General features: G+C 39.0%; 1 protein-coding gene across 3 annotated transcripts in view; it reads right to left on the bottom strand.

Annotated features, from left to right (window-relative positions):
* Positions 1-19,834, bottom strand: part of PRUNE2 (prune homolog 2 with BCH domain) — a 144,710-nt gene that overhangs the window by 98,662 nt on the left and 26,214 nt on the right. For all 3 annotated transcript variants that reach the window (XM_087741910.1, XM_087741911.1, XM_087741912.1), the window contains exons 2-5: positions 14,106-14,210; positions 13,448-13,650; positions 11,949-12,112; positions 2,339-2,491 (exon numbers count right to left, since the gene is read on the bottom strand). In XM_087741910.1, coding sequence (XP_087598036.1) covers positions 2,339-2,491; positions 11,949-12,112; positions 13,448-13,650; positions 14,106-14,210 — 625 coding nt within the window. The remainder of the gene's footprint in view (positions 1-2,338; positions 2,492-11,948; positions 12,113-13,447; positions 13,651-14,105; positions 14,211-19,834) is intronic.

Raw genomic sequence — 19,834 nt, 5'->3', positions numbered from 1 at the left:
GTGCGAGCACTCACATTTTTTTAAGCAAACTGAATTCCAGTTGATGATAAATGTATAGATAGAGCATTCCTATGGTCTAATATGAAATCACTAATATGAAACACTTCTGGAATGAGTGATATATTGAAAAGCACATGTGGAATACTATGGTATTTATAAAATATTCAAAAGCAAAGCACTTAAGATGTTCTGTAAACACAAAGTCATTCAACCTTTCTGACCTTCCTCACAAACTGATACCAACACCAATGGGTTTTTCTTATGTACATCAAATGGTGAATGAACCAACTAGATGTTTACGTACCATAGAAACAGAAGTACATATTATCATCAGAAACAAGAGTGTAAAATTGGAATTACTTCACATTGCAACCAGGCATGGTTGATATGCTTAAGTACAACGTATTGAAAATCCACATGACTAAGTTTGTTTAATGGGAGATGTCTGTCTAAAATGTTGTAAAGTTTCTATAAATAAATATATATCATGTATAGGAACATGGTCATATCACACATATCAAAAATACAGACATGATAGCCAAATGTCTATATAAAGAAAGCGGCAAGCCACTTTTACTTCAGTGTTGGGTGGCAACTAAAATGTCCACAGACTTTTAAAGCTTAGCAGCATAATATCCAAAATGTGTTTGCATGACTGATTTTTAAGAGGGAGTCAAATACCAGCTTAAGCCAAAGAAATGAATCCTCTCATTACTGTTCCTGTATAGAGTCCAGCTACTGCATTCAATCTAATGACAAGATGAACTGGCTAATGTTCACATATTTATTATATTTATGCCTCTGTCCTTTCAAAAGTATTTATAGGTAACCTGTAGACTTTCTGGTGGGCTACAGCCCACTGTGCCTCCAATAACAAATTCATTAATTCAGGCCAATAAATCATTATTTCTGCACAAAACTGAGAACTTTTTTGCTGAATTGTCCTAATACTGCCTGAAATAACAGGTACACAAGGTAAAATATTCAGCAGAGGTTAGTGCCTTCAAAGGACTTAAGAAACTCAACAGCACTTGACTAATACAAATGGACATGAATATATGCAGTGCTAAATATATACCTTGTAATACACAGCAAACAGCAGCTATGAGACAGAAAAAAAATGAGTGTACGACATTGCCCTCCTCATGTGGCATATAAAAATGACTGGCAACCAATACCATGCAGACTGAATCATTATATCTACTTGTCCAAGTTTTGCATTGGATATTACGGTAAACTTCATGGGCCAAGTACATGACAAACATTACTAAACCATCTTCCCATGCAACTGGCAGAACTAAGAACTGAGCTCCATAAAAGCCACCTGGGTCTCTCCAATCCAGGCTGCATTCAGTTCATTTCTGAACTATGATTCCTTGACTAATGTCTGGAGGACCTTCAGGAAACTATGTGAACATTTATAGCCCTGAACTAATTATTTAGCTTGCAACCTCATTGAAAGAAAGAGCAAAGGAAGCAGCACCTCAAATTCTGTCCTTAACTACCAGCTAAGGCAGCCATCTCAGGCTGATGGTCTGAATTCAGATGACAGGATTCTGCAGATGGGTGGATAGAGAACAGTAAAAATAGACTATGAGTCTGGACTATGGACTCTGTGCATACCTGATATATCTAACAAAGAAATATCTCAGTAATTCAATACTCACTCTTTAGTAACAACTTGGTAGCAAATGCCATTTAACACAGACAGTAAATAATGTAAGAGTTATTGCAACAATTTTCTTCAGGCTTTCAGAGCATGCTTTCAAAAGCCTGCTACCAAATTTTGGGTTCAAACATTCCCACATTTGATCACTGAAAAAATCACAACTGTGTTCAGCTATTTCTAGCAGAAGGAAATGAAAGAATTAAAATTTTCCCATTGCTCTCTTAATCTTAGTCTGAAGTCACTTCACTTGTACACAGCCCTCAATAAATCTGGGAAGGTTCATAAGATAAAATCCACTCCCACACCATGTGGGCAATTGCAGCAAAATTTCTGCACATGGGCTGACACATTGGTTATCCCCCTATACTTCATCAACACAAATTCTTGACTAGCACACACTTGTAAAAGCAATATATGAAATAAATTAGTGTTTACTTTATCTATAAAATACAAGATTATTTAGAAGTTCAGTAATTCCTCAGCAGAAATCACAATTCCATGATTCAGAATGTAAGCCACTTAATTTAAAATTAAATATAATACATGTAACTGTCAATGACGATAGCATACTACAACTATTTTCATGACACACGATGAGCTGATATATTCTGATATAGTTACATAACTAAATTTGTAAAAGGTCTGAAAAATAGAAGCAAGTTGCACTACCTTGTGGGTTAAACTGAGTCTCCTGGAGAACAGAGATAATTTCCTCTCGTGGGGGAAGATCTGGAAACTTTTCCTCTAGGATAGACAGTACTTTCTCCTGCTGCTCTGTAATTCTGTCAGCTTCGAAAGACATACACTTGAAGAGAATGCTTCCTGAAACATTGAAACACAAAAATCAATGCCTCCTGTAAACAGCAAAGAGGTACTACAGAAACAAGAATGTTCACTGTATCGCCATCCAAACCCTTTTCTTTTTGGAGGTTGTTTCCACTGACGGGTTCACTGAATTAGATATTGAATGCTTTTCATATAGAAACATCCTCCTAACATGAAGGCAGTTTCTAAAATCTGAACTGCGTGGCTTGTCAGGGCCTATGCTACAGCTAACTGGCTGGTCCCAGTGCTGCCACAGTGTGCAGCATGCTTCTGTATGTCTAACATAGCTCTGCGGCATGGCCACTAGCGAGCAGCGGGACACCAGGGCTTGTTCCTCTCTCTAAGCATTAGACCAAGTGTTGGTATGCTTGGAAACAGTAAATCCACATTGCCAGCCTTCCTTCTACAGACGTTGTCGACGAACTGCTACAATGGACATAAGGAAGAAATTCTTCACCATGGGGGTGGTGAGGCACTGGAACAGGTTGCCCAGAGAAGTCGTGGATGCCCCATCCCTGGAAGTGTTCAAAGCCAGGTTGGACGGGGCTTTGAGCAACCTGATCTAGTGGAAGATGTCCCCACATGTGGCAGGGGGGTTGGACTAGGTGATCTTAAAGTCATTGGTCATTTTCGTATAACTAACTCCAGCTAATTCCTCATCAATGAACACATCAAAAAAGCACAGCACATTCAGCCAAACAAAATGATGCATTCAATTTTAAAATTTAAGAGAAACATAATCCAATAAATAACTTCACCGTAAATGGTATGCTCTTACAATACAAAGGTGAGTTGGATGTCTTTTCAGACAACTATGTGCTGCATATGTTTCATCCTGGATGTGAAACATTCCTGAATTCCATCCTGGATGTGAAACATTCCTGATGGTTCAAGGTTTAAGTCACCCTTTCATTCCCTGGAGACTGGGATACCATTTATTAATATACCCAAAGATAGCCTTTGCTTCCAATCACTCACACTAAATTAAGGATAATAAAATCTTATACTTTAGCATTGAAATTATTTATTACTGTACTGTGCACAGGGATTTCAAACAAGTGTATGATTGCATTGCATCATGCTAGGTCAATGAGCAAATCAGTACAATAGTATAAGATAGTTGTTGTAAGCCGAAATGTTTAGGCTTTAGCACAGAGCCAAGAGATGAAAAGAAAAACTTGGACACAGCCATCCTCATCTTACTAGACTGACTAGGACCCAACCATCTAGTATGTATCTGTTTTTATCCTACACTGTCATCACATAAAATAATGAAAATAATTTCTTCAAAATTCATAAAGCACTTGCAATACAAAACAATTTTGCCATGCTAAGTACACACCTCCTTATTAGACAAATCTTGTGTGGATTAAATAATAAGCAATGCTTAACAAGCCAAAAGCTGTTCCCCATCAGATATTAATTTCTGGAAATTCACATACATGAAATTCCATTCTGTGTTTCTGTTACAGATATTGTAACTGCCAATATTCTTTTAATTCTCAGTGTCCCTTTCTTTATGTCAGTCTTATCATCACTTTAAGACAATGCTCCTGCCGTATTTGATAGTATTAAAAATATTAAAGAAATACAGATGGCATGAAAATCGTGTATACTGACTCAGATTGACATTTGTAAATTCAGGTACACAAAACATGGCTCCACAGCAAGCAGATTTCAGATGTCTACAGGTAAATAACTGATATATAAAGCTCCCAAGATATCTAAATATATATTAGCAAGGTCTATTTTTCAGTCCCTTTTATATGAAGCAAGTTTCTCAATCAGCAGCCTCCAGGATAATTCATCTAACACTATCCCTTTGTTGTTCCCACCTCTAACCAGATAACAGTGCCTGTGTAACATATTCTTGCCCATACCTTGGGAAGGGCAGTGACCAGAATGAGTTAGATGGCACACAGCACACTGCCAGTCAGCACAGAGCTGCACCTGAATAAATGGCAGCTCAGGGACCAGGTTGCATGAATTATTTTAGCAATAACAATCTTCTGCTTTTTCAGCACCCTTTTTTTCTTCCTCCAGGAGCAAACAGGGAAATTGCTCATGCACACATAAAGGAAATGGAGACTCCAGCAGAAAGTACTGGACCTACAATGAATGCTCAAATTCATCATACAATTACCTACTGGAGGGAGGCCGTAGCATATCCCATACAGCCTCCCAGCAGCACTAGGATGAGGTAAGCAGTCTGTCCATCTGCATAAGTCCTCAGACACACAATGTGTCAAACTTTTACCACAGCTGTGTGTGCTTCAAGTATTAGGGGAAGACCAAGAGGAGAAAATCTTAACACAAGCATACTGGAAAATGCAATAAAATGAGAGGTATGAGTTGTATATCCAATCAAGCTCATCAGTTTTGAAGTCAACATGATGTGATCTTCGCTGTTTGCCTAATTATACAGAAATAACTACTATGTAGTGGGTTCTGTGTCAGGTCAGCAACTTCTGATTCGTTTTAGCTCCACATACCATTAATCATTCCAGACTAATTACAGGATTGATTGTGAATTGAGCAATAACTACACCACAGTTTTTATCCAGTCAGTCCAGGATTTCAACTAAGCTATAAGACAAATGCAGAACTATTTCCTTCCTAAAACAGAATAAAAGCTGAACCATACAGAAACAGTCAAATGAAGACAGAACTTAAGGAAAAGTATTTTTTTCTGTTTCTCACAGAAACAACTCCCAAACTACTATAATAAAATAAAATAGATTATTTAATTAACCTTTTTTCTATGTCAGTATTTCAAACAGCTAATGTTCCCATCAGCACAGCCAGTTTGTAGTGTAAGGTTCAGGGATGGGTCACCAAATGAAACTGACTAACTCCAGGCCCAATGTAGCACAGCCCTTCTAGAGCCAAGCAAAAGTATATTGGGAGGCAAGACAGGAAAGGAGTTGAACAAAGAGGAAGAGTCTCAAAACTCTGAAGTTCCCGCTGACTGGAAAAGGGGAAACATAACCCCCATTTTTAAAAAGGGAACAAAGGAAGACCCAGGGAACTACAGGCCAGTCAGCCTGACCTCTGTGGCCAGAAAGATCATGGAGCAGACTCTCCTGGAAACTATGCTAAGGCACATGGAAGATAAGGAGGTGATTGGTGACAGCCAGCATGACTTCACTAAGGGCAAATCATGCCTGACAAATTTTGTGGCCTTCTATGACGGGGTTACAGTGTTGGCGGATAATGGAAGAGCAACAGATGTCATCTACCTGGACTTGTGCAAAGCATTTGACACTGTCTCACACACCATCCTTGTCTCTAAATTGGAGAGACATGGATTTGATGGATGGATCACTCAGTGGATGAGGAATTGACTGGATGGTCACACTCAAAGAGTTGCGGTCAATGGCTCGATATCCAAGTGGAGATCAGTGACGAGTGGCGTTCCTCAGGGGTCAGTATTGGGACCGGCACTGTTTAACATCTTTGTCGGCGACATGGACAGTGGCATTGAGTGCACCCTCAGCAAGTCTGCTGATGACACCAAGCTGTGTGGTGCGGTCGACACCCTGGAGGGAAGGGTTGCCATCCAGAGGGGCCTTGACAGGCTGGAGAGGTGAGCCCATGAGAACACCATGAAGTTCAACAAGGCCAAGTGCAAGGTCCTGCACATGGGTTGGGGCAATCTCAAGCACAAATACAGGCTGGACAGAGAATGGATTGAGAGCAGCTCTGAGGAGAAGGACTTGGAGGTGTTGGTTGATAAGAAACTCAACATGAACCGGCAATGTGTGCTTGCAGCCCAGAAAGCCAACCATATCCTGGGCTGCATCAAAAGAGGCATAACCAGCAGGTCGAGGGAGGTAATTCTGCCCCTCTACTCCGCTCTTGTGAGGCCCCACCTGGAGTACTGCGTTCAGCTCTGGGGCCCCCAACATAAGAAGGACGTGGACCTGTTGAAGTGAGTCCAGAGGAGGGCCACAAAGATGATCAGAGGGCTGGAGCACCTCTCCTATAAGGACAGGCTGAGAGAGTTGGGGGCGTTCAGCCTGGAGAAGAGAAGGCTCTGGGGAGACCTTATAGCAGCCTTCCAGTACCTGAAGGGGGCCTACAAGAAAGCTGGAGAGGGACTTTTTACAAGGGCATGTAGTGATAGGACAAGGGGTAATGGCTACAAACTGAAAGAGGGTAGATTTAGATTAGATATAAGGAAGAAGTTCTTTACTATGAGGGTGGTGAGGCACTGAAACAGGTTGCCCAGAGAAGTTGTGGGTGCCCCCTCCCTGGCAATGTCCAAGGCCAGGTTGGATGGGGCTTTGAGCAGCCTGGTCTAGTGGAAGATGTCCCTGCCCATGGCGGGGGGGGTTGGAAGTAGATGATCTTTAAGGTCCCTTCCAACCCAAACCATTCTATGATTCTATGATTCTATACTATTTTTCCAACTGTGGGAAATAGAAGAACTGGCAGCAGAAAGCTGTGGTTACACCAAGACAGGTTCTAGCAGTCAGGTCAGTATCTGGCTGTGATTTTAACAAGTACCTGAACCACAGCAGCTATGCAGCACCAAAAATCATCGTAAGTATCTGTTGGCTAAAATAATACATGGATTTCTTTCACACCAAACCAGTTCTACCATAGTGTTGCAGCAGCATTGCTCATGCCAATAAAACTAGCTTAATTCTCCTAAATATATGGATTAGTGGAAGGAAACTTTTACATTATTTATCTATTCCCCAATCAAAAGGGATGGAAAGAGTGACCAGGACATATTATGGCAGCCTACTGTGCATTTCTACAGGTACCAGTGTGCATTTGTCTCTTGCTTTCACCTGTGTGACAAATTCTGTTTCTTCAATGGTAAGGCCATCTTGAATTTGATTTCACCTTTGGCAGGACACAGATATTACTGTAAAGTTGTAAAATCAGAATGTGTTTAGACATGCAATGTACTGCAGCATCTAACTGGAAGCCTTTGCCTTTCACTGCTCAGTTCATCTCAGGGTCGATCCCTTTCCATATTTTTATCAGGGGTGACATCTTCAAAGCGCAAAGCAAACTTAGAAATTTGGGGATTTATCAGTTAATACAAGGATGAAATGCAGTCAGCCTGAAATAATGCCTCATCATAGGCAGACATCTTAGAAACGTTTTTAAAAGGCTGTTTTTCCCACTTGTCACAGCAATACTGTAGTGCTTGCAATTGCTAACTTTTCTACTAGGATGAAAGGAAGAAAAGTATCCTTCTCAAATTAATAGGGTGTCAGCAAGCCCTAAGATCAACATTTATTCTTCCTTCATTCTTTAATATTTTGCTTATCAGCAGGAAAGAAAGGCACACGTCTTCTCTCCCAGGCATTCTCAGCATCCCCGTGAGGGTTAAGATTCCAGGTAGTTTAGAAGAACAGTTCACTCAAGGTACTTTTGCTTGGCCAAAGGTCAGAACTCCATTTAGTCATGTGCTCTCTTGTAAGTACCTGCTGTAAAAGAGATACATGGGCTCAGAAATCTCCTGCAGATTTTACTGAGTGCTGGTGCAACTCCCCCAGGGTTTCTGAAAGCATAATGGAGGCTGCTCTGTCTGCTGACAAGCACAGAAAAAAGAAATATATAATAGGTAATACAAGATTCAATATTATTTCTTGTGTACATCACACTACATTACATATTTTTTTCCAAAGGAGAGGTCACTAGAAAATAGGCTAGGACTCTCAAAAAAATGTGCATTTTATTCTTTTTTGCAAAGCAGTTTGGAAGTGGAACACTAGTTTTGCCAAAAGCAATTGCTGTGCATTAATATTAAACATGATCTAATGAAGGCAGAAGTCGTTTTGGGAAAACATTAAGAACAGCACTAGCATCTCCTGAATTATAAGTTTATGGCTGAGAGAAACAGTACAATGAAAATATAGGCATTTGTCCTGTCGAGGTTTTGTTCCATGACCTGGAAAAATAAAGGACAGGGAAAAGGGGAAAACCAACGGTCCCTCATGGAAAGTATACTTCAACACTCCGCCCCCCCCCCCCCCCCCCAAAAAAAAACCCCCACAAATCAAAACTGTAAAACGGACCCAAGAAAGGAGTCTTCATTGTAATTAACTGGAAAGCCACAAAGCTGGAATAAAATTTAACTGGGGGGGAGGGGTGGGGGGAGGGAAGCACTGCCTCCAAGAAAACTGTTTCCATACATACAAACGAAAGTATCAGTCCAAATAAGTGCACTGTTTGGTGCAGTTCAACATGCTCCTTTCTTTCTGGCATATATTCTAAGGATGCACCGATTAGGGAACATCCGAATCATCTGATCAATGTACAAGACAGAACAAAAAAAAAAAAAAAATTGGCATAATTCCCGAAGTCCTTAAAAGGGCATTTCTTAACATTTGTCTGGGTGGCTAAAATAACAAACTAATCTTCTCTACTGAAAGTCAGACTGCCCCAGCAGGGCACAAAAAGACCTCAACTATGCAGCTCGTAACTAGCAAAAGCAGATTCACGTATAAAAAATTGCTGATGCTCTTGCTGTAAATGTGTCTCTATTTACATGTTGCAGTCTGCACCTTGTGGCATCCTTCAAGGCCTTATACAAATAAACATAAGGAGGCACTTTTGAGAGTGCACTGACCCAAGGTACCTGACAGTGAGTGCTTGGAATCACATCCTTGCCAGCTGGCTGCAACAGAAAATGTAATGATTCAGCAGTTTAATGGATCTTGAGTTTGGCAACAGTCCCCTTGTAAACATCTCTGGGGAAATAAAATAATACAGGCCCAAGACTCTGGCAGGTTCTATAATTGTTTGCTTCTGGCACAAATCCAGGGACAGCACAAGCTCTAACTTAAGGCAAATATGGCTGTACAACAATCTGACTCTCAAGCAGGCTCTGTTCAATGCCCAAGGGTAGAATTAACTTATAGCATGTCTGACAGGGAGACAAAGATACCAGGAAAGGATTCAGCTGAAAAAAAGTCCTTAAATATTAAACTGCCTAAATCAATAATGCTCAGTTTCACAGGAAAAGTCTTTTCTCTTGACTTTTTTTTTTTTTTTTTAAATGCAGAAGAGCAGGTTAAGTTTGTTCCAAGTTGAAATATGGCAGGTTATAAACATCTGCCTTTGTTATTAAAATAAAAAAAATTGCTAACAGTCTGTGAGAAAAAAGAAGTTTCAAAAAGAGGCAACAAATGAACCTGTCACAGCCATATGCAATAATTATTAAAACATGAGATATTTGTATTATCTTACAAGTCTTCTAGCAAAATACTCACAGGAAAGCCAGAAAATGAAAGATGAGTTCCCAGCTCAGAGATTCAGGTGTTAGGATCTCTCAGCTGTTTTATGAAAATAAAATCCTAATTCTTAGCACTTTGACTTCCATTTTGGCCTTCTGTTCTGAACTTCCCCTGAAATTTATACATACTAACAATATGCAGATTTACATTGGAAGTAACATAACAAAGTGGGAAAAACCCAGTAGGACCTTTTCATTGGCTCTACCCCCATGGTGCGCCACCAGAGAGAGGGGCCATCCTGCAAACTTCTACGCACACATTCACTGGTAGTGAGAATAAAGCAGCCACCCCTCCTTCCAGACCATGATATCTGGTGCCTTTGCTTCCTGTGCTCGCAGGTGAGATGAATTGCAAAAGCTATAGTTTACGGGCAGGGACTTTGACGAAAGGCTATAATATATACAGAGAAACACAAAAGCTAGATTTAAGTAAGTCATATTTGATCTTTTTATTTTCAGACTGATTGGAGTTTGATCTGCCATCTACATACATTTATATCTAGCATTTTTTTTTTTGTCTTATCAGAACCACTAATGGGATTCACTGACTTTTCTGAATTTGCAATGGAAGGTTCTTAAGTACTGAAAACCTTTTCTATTTTAAGAGACACACAAGAGGACTCACTGTATTGCTCAGCCTTCTGTACATACAAACTGCATTGCTGGGAGAAGCAGAAAAGCATCAAGTCACAAGTGCAGCTGTGTTTTGTTGTTTAGGCTTTGTCAATCACTTCTCATACCATTCTTTGTCAATCACTTCTCATACCATAAGAAGGCATGTAGGGACTGCTATATCCACTAAGTTCCTCAAACACGCGCTAACCAAATACAATAATTAAAATGAAGTTATTGATTTTTAAAAAAAATTTAGCTACTATATCCCGCAAAACTGGAATTGCTATCTCTAATGCAAACACTTTCAATATTTCTCTAATAAAAGCACTTTATTTGAATTCGGATACAGACCAGAGAGCCAAAACCTGCAGACACTTACAACCATGTATAGTACTTGAACATGTTCTTGTTCATTATTCAGAGCACTGCCTCCTGACTCTTTCCACCACCAAACAGGTATCCTGAGAGATCCCCAAAAGCTTTTTTTGGTTCTGCCTCCAAAATCAATTATTATGCTTGGTCATTTGCCTAGATTCTTGGATAGCTACCCAACAGAAATCTGGAGCTTAGAAAAATATTTCATGCCAGGTTTACTAGAGCTTATTAGCACAGAAAGATACTAAAAGAACAGGCTAAATACTGTGTTACTATTAATGCTTCTTCTATGAAAACATTAAAAAAAATTACCTTTTGTAATTTCTTATAACATACTCATTACATTAGTTATCACAGTGATAAGTACAATGACAAGCCAAGACTCCAGTAGCTTCTGAAATCTAAGTGTAGGCAAATTTTCATAATCCTCATTAAACATGCCCACATTAATTTCTTAAAAGGCCATTTAACAGTTGCATATCAATTAAAACCTAAAACCTTTAAAATTCACTAACACTATTAAAACTCAGTAAATAACTTAAAAGCAGCAATCCATTCCTTTCAACCCCAGTTTTATTTCCAATTGAAGAGTCCTGCTGCAGCAAATAAACTGAGGAAACTAATACAAATGATGAACTATGAAGACAGAAATGAAAATACTTCTGACTGTTGAAGCCTCATCCTTTGTACTCTACCGGGCATACAATACAAAAGAAAAGGAGAGCGCAAGGAAGATTTGGTTACAGAGTTTTTAAAACAGTAAAAGTTTTGCATCGTGCCATTAAAACATCATTCTATAAAAAGGTACTGCCATTGGGAGTAGCTTTAACGTGTAAATATTAGATTCCAATCCATATTGCTGTCCACAGGCAGGCAGAGCTGAACTAGCGGCACTGCACAGCCCCTGGAATCGACAAACGGCACAGCTCTTCCAGCTACCCAGCTGGTGTGTCGACAGCTCCATTTAATATTCTTGTCTAGTGATACAGCAAAGACCTCTCATGCCTATTTTTAAATGCACATTTTTAATATTCAATATAATGTTACTCTTTAACAAACTCTTTACTCCCTGCTTCTTTTATGAAGCTTCCTGTGGTCTTTAAGGGGATTGTTAACCAAAGAATGGATCACACTCTTTCTGCATGAGCAGATTCAGAAACACTCCATTAAACCTTTCAGTATTTAATATAAAGAGTAATCTCTCACCTCTGAGGAGATAAGCCAGTTGCTGAGTGATTAACTCTGGTGCCTCTTGAAGAATCTCTTTTACTACTAAAGAGGAAGAAGACGCTTGTAACTCCAGGCTGCCGTCACGTTGCTCATCTGGATTGATGACTTTGACAACAGCTGATTCCAAACTTTTATCCTCACTATCAAGCAAATGTAAAAATTATATATATTTTTCTTTCTAGCTGCTTAGACAACCCAGTAAAACAGTGCAAAAAAATTTTAAAATTCTGGACTATAACACTATTGTTATTGCTACTTGAAGTCTGCTATAAAGCCAAAGAATGTCACAATGAAGTCCTAAAGCTGTGATTTTTTTTTTAATGAATTGTCGCAGTGGTTTTATTGTTTGATACATCACTAAGTACTAAGTCTTAAATGTTTACATTTCCGTTATCAAAATCTTTAAAATTAATAATTTGAGAAAAATATTTCTACACGTACTGAAAATATCACTCTTAATATAGGGGAGATTTGGGATTTTCCCCACTGAGTATTTTGAAAGCTTACAAAAGATCTTTTTTTTGCGTTTAGACGCGTCACGTTTCTGCTTATAATAGCAATAACAAAGGCAAGCTATATTTAATAATATAAAATGCTAATCATAATTCTTTAGAAGGAAGAAACACAGGAAGGGACAGTAATAAACAAAAAGCAAATCTTATGGATAATTTTTACTTTGAAAAAGTGAATAATGTACTGAGCTGACTGCAGTTAAAGAATCAATAGCTATAAGATTTACGCATATTTGTCATTTTAGATTTTCCCTACTTTTATTCTAATCTACAAACCCCTTAGAGTAGGACTGGGCCATAGCACGACAGGATATTACTTATCTTAAATGAAGTTCTAAAGAGAGCTGAAAGTAAACAGCATCCTTCAGTTGGGGCAAGACAGGCAGGCCATTATAAAGAGGCTCCCTATAAAGGATTCACTATGGGCTTGTAAATATTCCCTCTTAAGGATGGGTATATGGACTATGGTCTTCCACAGACCAATTCTGAGCCTCTGGCACTGAAGACATTTTGAGAAAAATGCTGTAGTTTGTAAGGACTGTGATAATCTAGCAGCAATCTTAACAGCACATATGCAAGTGTGCTGGCCATCTTCAAATCAATCTCAGAGTGTCAATGCCTTTAGAGAAAGCGAACTAAGAAGCCGGAAAAAAATCTGATCTCTTATTTACTGGTCACAGGAAACTCCCAGACTGTTTAAACTAAATTAAAATATCTGATCTAAGCTATGTGAAAATACAAGGTCCTTAAAAAAGGGAGTTCCATTAAAATTAATGGAAAGATGACTGTTTAGTTTGTTACATTTATTGGACATAATGGGGAAGAAAATATATTTTAACTTCCTTTTTTTTTTGTCTGTGTTAACATAGTAATACCAATATTAATGCAGAAAAAATGTACAATATAATTTTTAAAACAGCTCAAACCCACATAACCCATCTTGTTGTACATACAATGCAATACCTTGTCAGCATGTTGCTGTTTACAAGTGTTAAAGACAATTTCCCTTCAGCATTCAGCTGGTGCAAATTGATTTCATCTCGGAAGATATGGAATGACTCCGGGATATTCAGCTCCTCCAATATAAATCTTGTCTCTGTGAAGTAGCTAAAATCTTTTCTTGGTATGTTCAATACGGGTAAGCAAAGAACGTCAGGAGGACTGACCTGTAACATAGGTGTGCATTTGTCAAAGTTGCATAAAATAAGACCCGTCTTTTATTAGGCAGATGTTTTAACAGAGTGAGCAATTAGAAACAGTCTGAAATTTCTGTTTGCTTTTTTCCCCTTTTACTTAATTTTTTAAAAACGGTCTTTTGCTTTTTTTCTTCTTCTTCTGCCTCTGCTTGCCTCCTACAGAATCACTGGGAAACTAGGAAGGAGAAACAATGATGTATAGGGGTGATTTTTTGCTGCTATTGAATAAGTCAGCTAATACCCACTCAATTTTTATATGGAAAGAAATGTAGATTGCTTGTATTTTAAAACCCCACCTCTGATTATAACAAAATCATTGCCGAGAATAATGTTTTTACAGTATGTTTTAATTGACTTAACAATAAGATGTCTGTAACAACCTGGAATAAATGAGTTAAGACCACTCGGTCCATTTTTTCCATTACCTTGTCTAGAAAGTAGGCATAGGCCAGAGTAGAAATGAGCGAATCCAAATCACAGGATTTATTCCCAAGAACAACATGGACCTTCTCCAGGCGTTTGCTCCTGTTCTGTAACACATTACAAGACAATTGCAATGAGTGACAATGGTGAGAAAAAACAAAGCCCAATTACCAAGACACTTCAAAAGACAAGTTAAATATCAGGCCTTGTCCTCAGCTGTAGCGCTTTTCGCCATTGTCTGAAGGAATGCAGTTACCATGGGATCAGATGTTTCCTTGGCTTCATAGCGCCCAAGAAAGCCAAGAAATTTCAGTTGCATAAGACACCTAGTTTAGAACCCAAACAAGATCTAACCTGACAGAAGTCCCTTCAGCAGCAAAGTAACAGATAAGCGGCTTCATGTATATGTGGAAAAAGCTTTTGAAAACACCTCACAAATCTAATAAGAAAAGCAGTCCCAAAAAGCGTGGAAATACACACAGCAAACTATACATAGCAAGTTGTAACTTAATTTTCCCTTTTTTCTTTGCTCAGCTGAAATCAGTAACTAGACAAAGTAATGGCTTTCACTCTGACTCTTCAGAAGCTGAACACGCCCAGTGCAGCACTGAGGGCTTTGAGTTGTTCTCACTTGCAAAAGGAACTGAGTCTGTTCTGCATTTGATAAAATTAGGAGCCTTCCAAACATGAGGAAAAGAAAAGAGAGACCAACCGTGTGAAAGCAAAATATTGCAGGGAAGTGTCTACCTTCTTCATAACTGCACACACAAAGCGTAAGGTGGTGTTTTTCTCTTGTGCATGTCATTAATGTCAAGCTAGCTGCACGGAAACATTCCCATTTATTTTCTTTTAATGAGCTATGCTTCTTAGTTTGAGAAACCTATCTGACTGACGTTAAGGTATATATTTCAGAACCAAATATATGCAATTAAACATTTTTGTTGTTGTTGTTGTTGTCATGTACAGACTGATGTACTTTTTGTTATTTTGAATTAGGATTCTTGATATCAAATAAAATTTTAATCTTTCAACAGAAGTATATAATTAGTATATTACCCTCAATAATTAAAAATGTGAAATTTTTTAAAACTAAGGTTTTTTATCTGTGTCTCATCTTACCTCTAACTGGATATAAGGAAGAAACTTAGTTCTCTTTCCCTTATATGGAACATAGCCATCAAAATACCTTTGGGTAATAAAACCAGGGCACCTATTCTCCATTCCCTATGTACTGGGAAAGACAGACAGCTTTCTGAAGAGTACAGTGTCTGGAACAGGTATGTTCATTTAAACTGCAGGACTTCACCAGCAATAAACTGTCTCCATTTTCCTCTTTTCCATATATTTTTTGTCATATTGTTCTTCTACAGCATACATTTCTGATTGATCTGCCACCCTAAAGACTGAAAACAGAGTTCATGAGCTCATCCTTTCTAGTATTATTCAGTGTATAGAAGTCTTTTTCTTCAGGTTCATCATAACTGCATAGCAAATGACTCAACCCTGAAAAAGAAGGAAACTGAATGAACTGACAAATTGATTATTAAATCTACAAAGTCACCCACCTCTAGGAATCCAGCGCAAACAACAATATAAAAAATGTCAAGCCATCTGATGCTGTTCTATATCTACATGTTCTGTATCTATAAAACAATTTGCTTCCTGTTGCTCATATTCCACAAAACACTATCCCATATAGAACTAGCAAGGATCCTCAACAGTCATTTGAGTTTCAATGATGAATGTCAGACCTATTAATGACATCAGGTACATGAGTGTTTTCTTTTGAAAAATTAAGAACCTTTTTATGTTGTCTTTACAATTCATTCTCTCAAGCACTAAAATCTGCACACTTGTTTTTACAGCTCCTATGTTAGCTGTAGCTTTGTTAAACTCACGTTAGCCATAGCCTTGCTACACGGCTATATTGCAGTTCTAAAATCTGTAGAAAATCATGTGGGAGGAGAACTACCAAAGATGGAAAACCCTCTTTGTCTTAACAGCTGTTTAAAAGGAAGAGAAGAATTCACATTAAAAAAAAAACAAAAACCAAACAACCAAAAAAACCCACAACACCAAAAAAAACAACAACCCAGCATCTTTCACTCATTTGTATGTGCCATCATGCCTCCCCTCTATTACCCCTTCAGGAATGGAGACAGAATAATTACACAAAAATTGAAGAATTCCAAGGCTGACAGTTTCTGAACCCTAAACTTGACTTCTGAAGAAATGAGAAAAGCACAGCTATAAAGAGCAGAATACAAAGAGAACATAGCGGAGCAAGAAAGCTCTGGAGACCATCTCTTCATAATCCGAACAGGTCAACTAGCCATCTGAGGACTGATTTTTTTTAACTGCAGCACACCAGAATTTCATCAACATATATGAACCAGAACAGACTGTGGAAGGACAGGCCATCTCCTCAGACTGTTCTCAAGAGCTTAACAAGAACTCTGAGATGGAGCTTATAAAGCTGAGTTTTTAATATGACAATAAGCAGACTAACAGTGAGAGGGTGTATTTCTTGGACAGGCTGTTAACATACTAACCCTCCAAACAACTGTTTGTTTCTTCCAGAATATTTCTGCCTAAGATAAACATGCAGTCAAGGTAACCTACTAGCTACTGCCAACTCTTTCCCAAAGGAAAGAAAAGAAAAAGGGCATTCAGGGGTTTCTGTTGCACACTGCCTTTCTCTGGTCACTCCAGAGAGGATATATTTTTCTTTCATCCACTACAATTGGTTATCATAATGATTTTACCTCTCCCTGAGTAAGAATCTGTTCATTTGCACACAACTACCCCATTTCACTCCCTAATCTCTCATTTGTGACTTTTAGCAAAGTGTTTTCGCAATGGGGTTTTTCTAATAAATTATGACAGCTATTCTACTAATGTTAAAATACAAAGTCAACCTGTAAGCTGTCTCAGTAAGTAATTCAAGTTTCTACTTCACAGTTCTCAAGGCCAAAATTGGCCAGAACAAACAGCAAAGAAAGTCTGTGCTTCTCATTCTGATGATGTAAAACACACTGATGAGAGAGAAAAGTGATAGTCGACATCTTGTTTCACCATTCTGGAGAATTTTCTTCATTAAAAAAAGTGTGAAAGCATGATTTTTGAAGAGGCACCTTCCAATACCAAATCATGTATTACCAAACTAATTATTAATAATAACATAAATTGATATTAACAAGGCTGTAGAATATGTTTGGACAGTTCATTCTTCCTGTAGTTCTGGAAGCTCACAAAGGGAGCAAAACATAACAAAAACAACCTGAAATGTCAGTCTTAATTATTACTAGAAAGCACAGAAGATGTTTGCCATTTTCCTCAATGAAATCCTCCATTTTCTGAACAAATATTCTCATCCACTTAAGTAATCTGTTCTCCCAAAGACCAGTTGGATTTGATGATCCTTATGGGCTTCTTCCAACTCAAGATATTCTATGATACATTTCTAGAAAACAGCATAAATTTGATACAGATAGAAATAGATCAGGCTTGCAGACAATCTGCACCAGCCACAGTTAGATGTCCCATCCTAGTGTTTGCATTCACATAGTATGTCCTGTCCCATTAGGGGTGAAGTTAACAGGAAGATTAGAACCATTGGGCTAAGCAGCAACTCCCCTAAGCACACAGATGTAACTCCAAACCATAGATCAGGAGCTATGGTCTGAGAGCTGTCACATGCAAAACTGACCAGCCAAGGACATCTACAGGGAAGTGCACAAGCAGGTACATGCTATCCCTGACACAGCTCAATACATTAATACTGCATTATTTACCTCCCCATTCCCCAGTGATAACCACTAAAATAATTCAGTGACACATAAAGATCACACTTGCATAACCTGTTCACATGGACAACATTTTCTACTCCAAGCATCTTTATTATTTGAACCGGCTATTTATCTGATGCCAGAATCACAGACAATGTATTTGTATTTTAATAGATTACTTAAGACAGCTAGGTAGCATCTCCCCCGTTCTATTTTAACACAGGAAACCTTCTTGTATGAGCAACACAGGTACTTTATCAAAAGCTTAGCAATGACCACAATGTTATACAAGTGAGTGCAGGTTAAATACTGTTTTATCCTGTGCTGGACAGACAATTTCAGATCTGTGCATCAGGTAAAAGATCAACTCTGCCAAACTGCAGTGATGAAAAATTGAATGCTACTGCAAACATTCATCTTAGCACAAATGGCTGCTGTCTACCAATTCTACCATAGGACTACTAAAGCAACATTTTTAACCCTCAGTCTGATGAGGTTCAACAAGGCTCGGTGCCGGGTCCTGCATTTGGGTCGAACAACCCCAGGCAATGCTACAGGCTTGGGAAACAGTGGCTGGAAAGCTGTCCAGTGGAAAAGGACCTAGCGATGTTGGTTGACAGCCAGCTGACTATGAGCAAGCAACGTGCCCAGGTGGCCAAGAAGGTCAACAGCACGCTGGCTTGTATCAGAAATAGTGTGGCCAGCCGGACCAAAGAGGTGATAGTGCCCCTGTACTCAGCACTGGTGAGGCTGCACCTCGAGTACTGTCTTCAGTTTTGGGCCCCTCACTACAAGAAGGACATCGAGGTGCTGCAGCATGTCCAAAGAAGGGCAACGAGGCTGGTGAAGGGTCTAGAGCACAAGTCTTATGAGGAGAGGCTGAGGGAACTGAGGTTGTTTAGTCTGGAGAAAAGGAGGCTGAGGGAAGACCTTATTGCTCTCTACAACTACCTGAAAGGAGGTTGTAGCAAGGTGGGGGTCGGTCTCTTCTCCCTAGCAGCAAGCGACAGGATGAGAGGAAATGTCCTCAAGCTGCGCCAGGGGAGGTTTAGATTGGACATTAGGAAAAATTTCTTCACTGAAAGAATTGTCAGTCACTGGAGCAGGCTGCCCAGGGAAGTCGTTGGGTCCCCATCCCTGGAGATATTTAAAAGACGGGTAGATGTGGTGCTCAAGGACATGGTTTAGTGGTGGACTTGGCAGTGATAGGTTAACGGTTGGACTTGATGATCTTAATGGTCTTTTCCAGCCTAAACAATTCTATGATTTGCAACATCTTAGAAGTAGCAGAAGTTAGTACTTTTGGCGTGACACCACTTCCTTAGATAATTATTACTGGCAAAAAGAAACCACCATCCATGGATAAAAATCATGAGATTCTCCTTCAGGAGCAACCAGGTCTTGTAGTCTATAACCACAATGTTGCTTACTACAACTTTTAAAGCAATCAAAAGCTAGCAAAAAGGAGGGTACTGATAGATCTGAAGTGATGTTAAGAGGAATAATTGAATAAATTGTTACAAAACTATTTTCATATTGATCAAAATTATATTTTAAGATCAATGGAACCCTCAAAATGACTTCTGTTTTCATCTTCCAGGGCTTAAATCTGAACTTATCCATAATAATATAAACAGAAAACTGCACAAAACAAGTGTTCTCTGCGATGTGCTGCCTTTTTTGTTTATATGGAACAGAAGTACACTACCCCTCTCAATTCTCACATCAGATAATGGTTGTCAAAGAGCATATAAAAGAAATGGCATTCTCTAGCTCAGGTGACATCTTCAGCTCTGGCAGACTGATGTGGAAAGTTTCCTCTGTTAAGCTTGTACCACCTCTTCTGAGGCTGAGGGAACTGTCTCCTCAGCTTCTTACGGCTGCTCATGGTTCAGAGACCAACACGAAACCAGCATGAGCTACTGTCTGTTGTTGTGACTTGA

This window comes from Nipponia nippon, unplaced genomic scaffold, assembly GCF_047370975.1.
Source record: "Nipponia nippon isolate SJK-2023a ecotype South Korea unplaced genomic scaffold, ASM4737097v1 scaffold_8, whole genome shotgun sequence".
Classification (NCBI taxonomy): Eukaryota; Metazoa; Chordata; class Aves; order Pelecaniformes; family Threskiornithidae; genus Nipponia; species Nipponia nippon.
This window is presented reverse-complemented; position numbering and strand designations above follow the sequence as displayed.